The sequence below is a fragment of the Castor canadensis genome, chromosome 1 (genome assembly GCF_047511655.1).
Source record: "Castor canadensis chromosome 1, mCasCan1.hap1v2, whole genome shotgun sequence".
NCBI lineage: Eukaryota > Metazoa > Chordata > Mammalia > Rodentia > Castoridae > Castor > Castor canadensis.
In genome coordinates this window covers 111,947,891-111,960,239 of record NC_133386.1, presented here as the reverse complement: position 1 = coordinate 111,960,239, position 12,349 = coordinate 111,947,891, and the positions used below count along the sequence as shown (strand labels likewise).

The 12,349-nt window shown below is 36.8% G+C and overlaps 1 protein-coding gene across 7 annotated transcripts in view; it reads left to right on the top strand.

The window, feature by feature from the left end:
* Nucleotides 1–12,349, top strand: part of Hephl1 (hephaestin like 1) — a 98,871-nt gene that overhangs the window by 39,683 nt on the left and 46,839 nt on the right. For 5 of the 7 annotated variants that reach the window (XM_074080739.1, XM_074080735.1, XM_074080757.1 and 2 more), the window contains 5 exons: nt 4,440–4,652; nt 5,285–5,464; nt 6,850–7,104; nt 9,788–9,956; nt 12,071–12,210. In XM_074080739.1, coding sequence (XP_073936840.1) covers nt 4,440–4,652; nt 5,285–5,464; nt 6,850–7,104; nt 9,788–9,956; nt 12,071–12,210 — 957 coding nt within the window. Of the gene's footprint in view, nt 1–4,439; nt 4,653–5,263; nt 5,465–6,849; nt 7,105–9,787; nt 9,957–12,070; nt 12,211–12,349 lie in introns of those variants that run through there. The other 2 variants (XM_074080764.1, XM_074080745.1) reach the window with 2 other exon arrangements.

The window sequence follows — 12,349 nt, the reverse complement described above, 5'->3', positions numbered from 1 at the left end:
AACATAATTCAGTTAAAAAAAAGAAAAAAGGAATTTTTTATTAACAGTGCTCCTGTTTTGAGCACTGCATTACATAATTTTACCTTCCCAAACAGACCATTCACAAATATCAGGTCAATAAACTGCTAACATCCATAAAAATGGTAGCTTCTGACTAAAATGCAAGAATTTAAAAGTGGTATCACACAAATTCTTTAGAGTAACATTTCTGGTTGTTTCATATACCTTTTTTGAATAGGAATTGACAAGTTGTCCTTAAAAATTTTGCATATCTTACTCCTCTGTCATTTGTTTGTGAGTCAGCTTATTTCTTCCCAAACCATTAAATGCTCAAAATTCTCAAATCTGATGGGCAGAAATTTTTACTTACTATTTGTGTGTGTGTGTGGGGGGGTGCCAGGGATCAAATTCAGGGCCTGGGTGTACTAGGCAAGCACATTACCATTGACGACATCCACAGCCTAGTATATTACAATTCTTAAAAGCTCACATATCCTAGAACATATACAACCAACTGAATAGTGCCTTATTGTCTTAGATTTCTAAAGTTACTATTATTTAAAACCTTCATCAAACTTCTTTCTTGGAATAGCTTTCATAACAACTTAATAAGCTATATACCCCAAATCACTTTTTCTTAATATTCTCAAATGATATTCTTCATCTTGAAAAACAGTACTAAGAATTTGTATGGGGCTCATTTCAATAATAACTATCAATGATTTCCAAAGCCAACTCAGTAAAAAATCTCTAGAACAACTGCTATTTGTATTGATTTCTATTATATAATCAAAGTAGTAAAATGAGTTCTATCAATTGAAGCTTCAAGTCAAGTCCCTTAATTCCCAATCCTCAGCCTCTATCTCTATCTATCTATCTATCATCTGTCTATCTATCATCTGTCTATCTATCATCTATCTATCTATCTATCTATCTATCTATCTATCTATCTATCTATTCAGAAGCTTCCAAGTCATACATTTATTCACTGGGCTATGAATAAGGATAGTATAAGATAATGACTCATTTATTATTTTATTCAACAGATGTATATTGAGTACCCCCTGTACCAGGCACCGAGGTAGATTCTATGGGTACAATTATGAGCATGAAGACACTTGGTACTTGCTTTCATGGAACTTACTAACACAGGAGATGTAAATTGATCAAGTAGTTACATACACGATATATAGGTTGTGCCTATATATATGTGTGTGTATGTAGTTAAAAATTTCATATATAATTAAAAACTTAAGGCGATGCTATCAGTAAGTAATAGGCAATGTTTATTGAATTGTTACTATGTTCCAGGCACTGTGACAGTGCTTTATAGATACTATATCATATAAGTCTTCACAAATCTATGAGGTAGATATTGTAATTATCATCATCTTATACATAAGAAGCTAAGACTCGTAGAAAAGAAGGAAATTGTCAGGTAACCTTGCTAATAAGCAATGAGATAGGATTTGATTCTAGGCAGTCTAATTTCAGTGGCTGTGAGTGTGACTATTGACTGATGCCCTTCTCTCTGTGGGAATGAAATTTAGAAAACTGATCTAGTCCAGGGAGTTCAAGATTGCTTGAGTCAGCTGCTGTTGCATGTTGAAATCCACATTAAATACTTTTGACTTTCATCTCTACACTGATGAGAAGCCATGGGATGATTTTAATAGGGAAAAATAAAATTGGATTTGAGATTTGAAAGGGTAACTTTTGGTGGAAAATGGATCAGAGAGGCAAGAGAAGCAGAGAAGCTAGCTGGGAGTTTACTGAGAAAGCTCATGTGAGAGATGATTGCGGTTTGGATGAGGGCTAAGATGGTGGTAATGGACAAAAATGGAAGAATTTGAGAAGAAGCAAGACGTGGTCTATGTGGTGATGGACAGAAATGGATGAATTTGAGGAAAAGCAAGAACAGGGCTTTTGGTGGTGTGGAAATTGGGAAGGAAGAAGAGGAGGAAGATAAGAATTTTGTCTTTATTTCTGACTGTGGCATTGAATACTGGTGGTGCCTTTCAGCTAGAGAGGAGACAGTGGTTGTGGACCAGGCTTGGTAGAGGAGAGATAGGTAATGCTCCTGGAAAAGGTGGCATTTCAAATCATTTGGTATTTCCAAGTGTAAATGCAAAAAGACAGGTATCAGCAAAGCTCAGAGAGGAGGGTGAAGATAAAAGTGGGAGCCATGGGTGTGAGACGGATTGGTGACACTGTCGTGACTGTGCCGTCAAGCAGGAAGGAGGCACTGGGCATGGAAGGAAGGAGTCAACATTGTTACCTTGAGGATTTCTTATAATGGACAGCAGATGGTGGAGAAAGAACTAGAAAACCAAACTGCAGAAGAGTGGCCCAGAGGACAGGGAGATGTCACAGGAATTATTTAGGGACAGAGGGAACTTAAAATATCAAATGCTGCTAGAGTTCAGATAGCATAAGGATTTTTTTAAAAATGTTGTTTGAATTTAACAGATAGAAGGTAGCCTTCTGGATTTCTCCTTTGTTTTCCTCTATCAAGTAACATCATTTATCAAGTTAGAAAGCAGCAAAATCATTATTAGTTTAATTTTGAGTAAAAATATTCTCACCTTGTATTCAGAGACAATGTCAAAATATTTTTAGAAGAATGCTTTTGCATTTTTAGAAATTATTCTCAAAAGCATCGAATATATAAATCATAGTATTAAATAATGTGTATATAATAATATTCTTGAAAATACTCTTAGAACTTAGCATTAGCAAAAAGTTCCTCTCAAGGAATTGGTAAGTTTATTTTTATGGACTAAGAAACTATTAACCCAATTATATTAACTTAGTAAATATTAACCTTATATCTAACAATATAACCTAAATATTACCAGAAATTCAGAGCTACAGTTAATATAGAAGGGATTTAATCATTGAAATGATTCCTATCTCTTACATTTATGTTTTCTCTGACTTTATACTGTATTTCTTACTTTAGGTATTATGTAGCATGTGAGCTTAATGTGGGAAATTATTTATATTCTTTTTTGAATAAAAGTTATTAAAAGTTAATATCTAGAAGAAGTATGTTAGGGCAACGAGTATACAAATGGTCCATACACTCTATTCTCAATAATTTTGAAGATAAGTCAAGCATAAATACATTCTAATCTGGCTCAGCCGCATGCTAGCCTGTTATTCTGTGAATTGAATATTAATACCTACCATATTCAGTTGCTTTAAAGTGTAAATGTGGTAATATATACAAAATGACCACTATACTTGGCAGACGGTAGTAACTTAACTATTGTTTTCTTCTGAAATCCTTCTCCAATCATCAAATTATGTTTTCAGAGTAGAATTTGTTAAAAAGGTAATTTTAGATTTTTGGTCATATCTTCTCTTAGGCTTACCTCAGCTACCCTGGCACTTACTGTCTTATTTGATTTTGTATTCCTAATGTCTACCTCATTCATTAGCATGGGTCCTATATTCAGTTCATGCTGTCGAATGAATGAATGAGTGGCAAATGTGAGAGAGAATGAATGGCGAATGGACCTGGAGTGCATCCATGATCACCTCCCTCTAGTCCCTTTTGCCTTCTTTTTATTAAGTGTAACTCTTCCCCATTCTTTGAGAACCCTCAAATCCTACTTCCATTTTGAAGCTTCTTATAATTATAAGGTGCACAGATTGGTCACCTGCCTTCTATTTAGGTGGTTTTCACGATATTTCTAGCAGTAATTTTTCTTAATTGAAAAACCTTGCATAAGACTCTTAGGTTATAAAAGAGACTGTGGGAGTGCTCCGCCCACTTTCCCTACCCACTCTGCAGTAGACTTTCCACCTTGCACAGTACACATCTCCTCTTGGATATCCCTTATATCTTGACCCAAAATTACATTCCACAAACCACCCTGCTTTATTTTTCTGTCCTCCCATGTATTTATTCATAATGCATATCATGGTCCACCTCCATAGAACGTTAAAATCCCCTGGAAGCAGGAAGAATGCCTTAACTTTCCTGTCTATCTCTGATGAGATCCACATTTGTGTTGAAAGTTTAATGAGTCCCCAAGAAGTGCTTGTTATTCTTCTGCAGTTTCTTTCTCCCTTCTTGAGATAATGTCAAGTAAGGTGAATTGAAATTCTCTTGATTTGTGTAGTCAGCTCATCAGAAAGAGCCTTTATTATGAGAACTTAAGAACCTGATTCTGTTACTGAATGGGGAAAAAAGACCTTGTTTCTGTGTGAATCACTCTATATACATTGCCTCATTCAGTTCTCATGTCCCTGTGGGGTAGATATCCACATTCCAGTTTTAATTATGGGAAACAGGACATTTCAAGTAACTTTGCCTTGAGTCCCACAGCAAAATACACTTACATTCATTAATGTTTGACTCTGAAACTTTGGATTTCTCCACTGTAGCATGAGATCTCAGTGTTTTAATTATATTTTTTTTTTCTTGGAAGGAGCCTTATACCCAGATGGAACATCTGGCAGGAACAAGGATGATGACATGGTTCCTCCTGGCAAAAACTATACCTATGTCTGGCCAGTGAGAGAGGAATATGCACCTGCTCCTGCAGATGCCAACTGTCTGACCTGGGTGTACCATTCACACATTGATGCCCCTAAGGATATCTGCTCTGGGCTAATTGGACCCCTGCTGGTGTGTAAGGAAGGTAAGGCAACTCCCAGTCCTCAGGAGTCTATTCTCAGGTAACTAGTGTGTAGTGTGTTTCCTTCCTTTGTTCCATACTCCATAGAGAATATGTGTCCTCTAAACTTTCTTTAGGATTAGGAAAGTTCTTGTAATGTGGTATCAATCTGACACCATAGCGGGGAGTTAATAATTCACATTTTGTTTAAGAATCATACCAGCATTCTGAAACATACATGATTTATGTTTTATAAAATAGCATTCCTTAACACTATATGTAGGAAAGTGAAAATTTTAGTAAAATTATTAGGGATTGCTTTTGCTTCATTATTTTACCTAATTAGTTTCTTTTTACTCACTTTTAACTGATTTAGTGTGTCTGGGCTGTCAATATAATCTACTCCCTTGAGGAATGGCCAGGTTTTCCAGGTCTGCACTTGTGAAAATTTCTGTTTTATGACTTTGCTTTTTGATAGTTCTGTCATTTCCATCAAAGCCCTTTGCTGCTTTATATTATGAGTTATGGGTTGTCTATATATATTTGTGTTCTTGACAAATTTCAGGCCTACTCAACATCATTGGCAGAAAGGAAAGTTCGCTTTGATTTAGTTCACCTTGAACTTTTTAATCTAGTCTCTTGAATGTGCCCAATAGGTATGCTGAACAGATATTCAGGGACAAGGACTGATGTGGATAGAGAGTTCATTATAATGTTTACTCTCGTGGATGAGAATCAAAGCTGGTACCTTGATGAAAATATCAGACATTTCTGCACTGACCCAGATTCAGTAGACAAAGATGATGCTGTATTTCAGAGAAGCAACAAAATGCATGGTAAGTATCTCTCATGCTCTCAAATACGTGCCATGCTTTTATGCCATGGCATAAGGTACTATGAGGGAGGCATGTTGAACCTGGTTTTGCAAGGTGTATAACTTAGTGACAACAGTGGTTTGAAAGTGGTATAAATAAAGCATAACACACGCTGGAACCTAAACAAATCTGAGAGAGGACAAGCCAAACTGAGTACTATGCGCAAGGTTGTAATACCAAACTATACGAGTAAGGTTTCAGTACATACTTGTGAGTTTGTTATGTTGTGTTCCCAGACATTCTTTAAACCAACAACACTTATTGAACATCCACTGTACACCAGACCTTGCAAAATAGTGAAATTTCTACAGTTACACTGACAATTGAAACAGAAAACTTAGCGTGCCAGTTTTGCAGAGTGGGGTTTAATGTAGCATTTTAGGATGTGGGGATTAAGTGGTCTCTTTCCACTTTTTTCCTAGATAGTTCTAGTGGACATAAAGGAAATCTTTAATGTAAACCTCCCAGTTCATTCGTTTTTTGCTTGCCTATCTCAGAATCATCTTTACTGAGTCAGCCTGAATGTTGTCATGAAATCATAAGAAAGGGAAGGAGTCCTGGCAACATCTAGTAAAAACTGCTTCATCTTTATCTTTTTACTTTTTAAATTAACAAAATATAAACATCTCTCATAGTGCCCTCAAATTAGACCCTTTCTTTTATCATTCTGCTGCATGCTTTTGTCATTAAATTAAGTGGATACTATATTCCAGCTTTTCTGCTAGATCCTGATAGCCATTAGATGAGCAAGACAGTTTCCAGTTCTGAGGAACACAGATTCTGGTGTGGATGGTAGATATACAAATAAAGGAATAGGATGGGAGCTGACTGAGATATCCTGGAAGTGTGAGCAGCACTCGATCTTCTTCTGACCTTAAAATTATGCTCACATGCAGCTCTCAGTGTGTGCCAATCTCCTCTTTTTCCTCCTCCTCCCTCTTCTCTTCCCCTTTGTCCTCCTCTTTCCCTTTTCCCTCCCCATCCTTCTCCCTCTCCTTCTTTTATTTTAGTTTGTTTTTTTGAAATGGGGGTCTCACTATGTAGTATAGCCAAGACTCGTCTGGAACTTGTGGTCCTCCTGCCTCAACCACCTGAGTGCTGGGATTACAGGTATGTAGCAACATGTCTGGCTTGATCTTTACTTCTACTGAGTGTTTTTGTCTCAAAAAAAAAAACCAAGTCAAAGTTTTTATTTCCTTTCTTTCCATACTACTTTTTAAGAGCTAGAATGTCTCCAAAAAACATTATAACCAATGATCTGCTTTGGTTTTCCAGTATTACCAATGTTTTGGTCCTGTTCACCTCTGTAGGAGAGTCATTGCCCACTAGTGTGTTTCTGTTTTTAGCCCTCAATGGATTCCTTTTTGGAAACTTTCCTGAGCCTGAAATGTGTGTTGGTGAATCTGTGTCCTGGCATCTGTTTGGAATGGGGAATGAGATTGACATCCATTCCATCTATTTTTATGGTAACACCTTCATCAGCAGAGGGCATCGGACTGATGTTGTCAACCTGTTCCCAGCTACCTTCCTCACGGCAGAAATGATAGTTGAGAATTCTGGGAAATGGATGATAACCTGTCAAGTCAGTGACCATCTTCAAGGTATAAAGAACAAAGACCAGTGTGGAGCTGCTTAGAATGGCAAAATTAAACCAGTCACTGGTGCTTGTCCAGTGCTTGCTGTTTGGTATATATATGATGCTTAATTAAATATATAGGAAAACAGAACATTCTTTTAGTTGGCATTTTGCCCACAGATATTTGTTAATCATGTCCCTATGAACAAAATGGGAAGATTAAAAAATGATGACACCTCCAAAGAGCCAACAATCTAGTAGGCACAAAATGAGTAAAATGCAGGCATGAGATCAATTTTCTGTGGACATTATACTCACTACTATAGAGGATCTGGGGCTTCCTGAGGAGTTGAATCCTAAACTGAACCTTAAAATGTGAGTAGGATTTGAATAGATGAAGAAAAGAAGGAAGAAAGGTTTCTAGGCAGAAGAAGAAATGTAAATTGAGAAAAGCACATGTTCTCTTTGGGTAAATGTATATAGAATAAATTTTTAGCACTGGAAAAGTCTGTTTAGATAATCAGCATCAATTCTCCATCCAGTTTTTGAATTTCATGTGAGTAATTGTATCAGCTTAGCACTTCTCTATACTGCTCTATTAGAATGTTCTTCCTTATTTTAAGAAAAAATTCATTGATATATATAGCATTCTTCATGCCCATGAAAGGTGGGTGAGATACGTGTGTTGACTTAAATGCCTATTGAATAACTCAGTCCTGGTTCTTTAAGACTGCACAGAATAGGTCCTTACTTAGCTGGACCATAAGGTTCATCCCAGAGGAGTGATGAGGGAGAAGCCTAAGGAGGTAGACTGGGCCCTCATGTTTTCAGCCCTCAGTGGATTATTCCCCCTTGAAAACATACTGAAGTCTGAAATATGTGTTGGTGGAAAGACTGGTTAAGCTAAGGAGGCGTGACTGTGTCTAAAAGGCATTTGTGAGTCTTAGATCCTTTGGCACACTAGTGGCATACCATAATCAGTATAGTGGTTTAGAAAGATTATTAAGACATATGTGTGCAGAAAGGATTCTGTGGGGAAAATGCTAGCTAAGAAGCATCGGCAGCATTATATGACATATAAAGTGTCAGATCTAAGATGGGAGAAAAGCAGGGAGAGAAAAAAATGTACCAGTGAGATTGACACAGGACAAATAATGTCTGATTAAATTTGGATACCTCTAACTATACACAGTCACTCACATACAGAGATCCAACTGTTCAGGGATCTTCAATAACACATTCTTATTCCTATCAACCTTATGCAACCAATCTTAGCATTAGTCAGCTGGGTTATTCCAGTTAAACTAAATTCAGCTCAGAAGTTGGTCAGTTATGTCCCAGATACGAGTCTGAGATGACAAGGATGAACAAAACAAGGCTCCTGTTCTTAAGGGGCCTCATGCTGATAAATCTAGGACAAAATTTTTGACTAGGAATTCCATATCTAGATTTAAAAACAAGACAATAGCAACCATTTGAGACTATTAAGTTGCCAAGTTTGGTCAGTGGTTTGTGAACGTAAGTTAATGTGCTTCCTGAACTGTCCATATCCTCAGAAAAAAGTCATAAAAGTTAGAAAATGTCTAATTTGATTTTAAAAATCAATAATCACATTTAGAGATGTTGGCATCATATTTTCATGAGTATGCTCCTTCACTATTTCCCACACCTTTATATATAAGTATGTCATTTATAAAACCAGTCTGTTAATACTGCTCTGTAGCTTACTTTTCCCACTTATTAATATATCAGAACAATATTTCATGACAGTGATATCAAAGTACTGTTAATGATTCCAGTGTCCACATTATTTAACCAACATCTATTGCTTAACAATTTTTCTCCATTTTTTGCTATTCTAAACAGTTTATATATATGCTTGCACTTCCATCTGAACATTTCCTTAGGAAAAGTAGATTTGGAATTCCTGGATCAGATTCCAATTTTTTTACAGCTGTGGACACACACTGCTCAAATTTTTTAAAGAACTTATTACTGTTCCACCCACATGTGTAAGCATACCCCTCCCTCCACTTATCTGCCAACACTAAGAATTGTTAATCCTTTGTAGTTTTTATCAATCATCTGATCAATGAATAGCAGTTCTGTTTGGCTTCAATTAAGGTATTAAGGTTGAAATACTTTTCATTTGTTTATTGGCTAATATTATTTCTTTCGTGAATAATCCATTTATGTTCCTTGTTAATTTTCTACTAGAGATGTACCTTTTTTCTTCTTGTTATTGATTTTTAATTAGTATGTATTGATTGCTCAAAGGTTTCATTGTGATATTTCCATACATGCATGTAATGTACTTTGATCAGGTTTGCCCCATTATTACTTATTCTTAGCCCCACCTTTTTTACAATTTTAATAGATTTCATTATTGTATTTTCATACATGGACATAAAGTACTTTTATCATAATTCCCCTCCCCTGCTGCCCTCTCCTTTTGCCCTCCCGACGATGCTGGGGATTGAACTCATGGCCTCATGTAAGCATCACACCAATGAGCTACAACCCAAGTGATTCACATATAAATCCTTTGTCATATATGCTACAAAATTTCTTCCTCCCCACAGCTGATCTTTTGTTTTTAACTTTGTTATAGACAATTTTCTGTATAAAAGTCTTAAATGTTCATGAAGACAAATCTGTTGATCTTTTCCTGTGTGGTTTCATTTACTCCCTGGTTTGTGGTTCTGCAGCTGGCATGCTGGGGCAATACAATGTTGGTAACTGCAAAAGTGACATTCTTCACCCCAAGATGAATGGGCAGCAGAGGCGCTACTTTATAGCAGCTGAAAAAATTCTTTGGGATTATGGTCCTCTAGGTTATGATAAATTCAGCGGTCTTCCCCTAAATGCCTCTCGCAGGTAAGCACCCTGGTGGTTCTAAGCCCCTCTCTAGAGAGGCATGCTGTTGACTTTCCCTGTGACCTTACTGGTATCTGGGCCCTGCTCTGATGAGTGTAATGTTTGTTGTTTAAGTAATCACATACCATTATGTCTATGAGTGCATTAAACAATGGGATACTAAAAATGATCACTCTTTTCCCAGGATCCTTTCTAAATTGTATTTGTGATCAACAATAAGACACACTTAGTTTCTTCATTTCATACGTTCTTCATTTCATACATACATATATACATACATTCTTCCACCAAAGTAAAGCACTTGAACCTTTCCTAGAGAACTTGTGGGAACCATATATGAAAAACTCTTTGGAGTCTACTTTCATTATTGGCCAGTGTGAGAACTAGATTTTAAAATGATGCCTTCTAGAATTCTGAAGTGCCTTCTGAAATAGAAAAGATTAGACTATATTCAACTGATATTTAATGTGATATATGAAAACAGAATGCATTAGCTAGCATGAGGGATACAAAGATGTCTAGGACATTGTTCCTGCCCTTATGCAGAGAAATTAACTGTGCACAGGAGAGAGAAATAACTTTACAAGTTATGAGTAAGAGTCAGTGAATTCTCTGGGTCTTCAGAGATAGCAAAGATAGCCAGGGAAGAGGAATTGAAGCAGAATCTTCAAGAGTGACAAAATTTATGTAAGTGAATAATAAAGAGAGTGAAATATTGGATGCAGGGGTTACTGCAAAGCTCCTGTTATATCAGAGAGATTGTTCAGGTCAGAATGATTGAGTGGAGCACTTGCATAGGGAATGAGGACTTACACAGAGCAATGGGTTGAGGATTGGGATGAACTGGGTTTCAATTGAAGAGTCCTTTAATACTTTTGAAACTTGTTTGATTGGCAATTGGAAACAATTGAAAATTTGGGGACAGGTAAATGACAATGACCATGACCATTGCAGATACTAATGTTGTAATAGTGTTTATTCTGGGAAAAGAAATTAAATTGAGCCAATGTGAGATAGAGGGTGTAGATTGTGCTAATTGTACAGTCCCAATGTTCTAAACCCAGGTGATGAGGGTACCAACTAAGGTTGTAGTATTGAAAAGTGAGGAAAAGAAAAGATGTAGAAAGAGTGCTGAAAAGGAAGAGTACAAAAAATTTACAATGTAATGGTGAATGAGATAGAAATAGAAGAGAAAGACAGTCTGTGTGATTACAAGAGCGATCTTACCATTGGTGGAAACAAGACAGTAGAGAGATAGTATTAGTCATATGTTATATTATTACATTTTACATCTTTAAAATTTGTTACTTCATGTATATGGCTTATAAGCCTCCATTAATTAAACTATTTGACACTCCATTCCTTAATCATTCCAGATATAAAAAAGCTTACTATACCAGGAGTGGAGGCTCACACCAGTAATCCTAGCTTCTTGGGAAGTAGAGATCAGGAGAATTTTGGTTCCAGGCCTGCCAGGGCAAAAAAGTTAGTGAGACTGCATCTCAATGAAAAAGCTGGGCATGGTGGTGTATACCTGTCATCCCAGCTGCACAGGAGGTATAAAATAGGAGTATAAGTCTAGGCCAGCCTAGTCAAGAAAAGTGAAACACTACCTGAAAAATAACTAAAGTGAAAAGGGCTGGGGGGGGGTCAAGTCTTGTGAGGTAGAGAACCTGCCTAGCAGGTGTAAGACTTTGAGTTAAAACCCCATACCAGGGAGGGAAAAAAAAACCGACAACTTACTGTATGCAGAGCTTATTCATATTGACATCAGCAAGTGATAGAGGAATGCTTTTTCTACAAAGAAACAAGTTAGCTCTTTATTACTTTGTAGGACACCATTCTGGGACTCCAATATTGGTAAGTAAGGAGTTTACCTGTGACTTCTTTGGTTGCTGAACTCTGGGAAGGAGGTATAATGGCAAAGAGAGAAATGATCTTGAGCCCTATCCAGCTTCTGCAGACATTTAAGGCTGGTTGACTCTCCCTTGGGATCTTTGTTGATGCTGGGGACTTTAGGGGGTAAGTGGGATAGATAACAAGATGAGACTCCATAATTAATGTATTTATGGATGTGTTAGGATTATTCTCAGCTAGGCTCCTGTCTTTCACAGTGATGCTGCAGTCTACTTCACACAAGGGGAAAACAGAATAGGAGGACAATATTGGAAAGCTCAGTTTGTGGAGTATGTTGATGCAACTTTTACTCGAAGAAAGAGACCCTCTGGGACAGAAGTCCATCTTGGAATTCTTGGTGCAGTAAAACCATCCTTATATTTTGGAGGGGAAGCTATTTCACCTGGGAGTATACATTTTGATGCAATGATACTTCTGCTTCTATTTACTTCTTTTTTGTCTCTTTTCATCCACTTCTCTCCCATTTCAAAATTTAC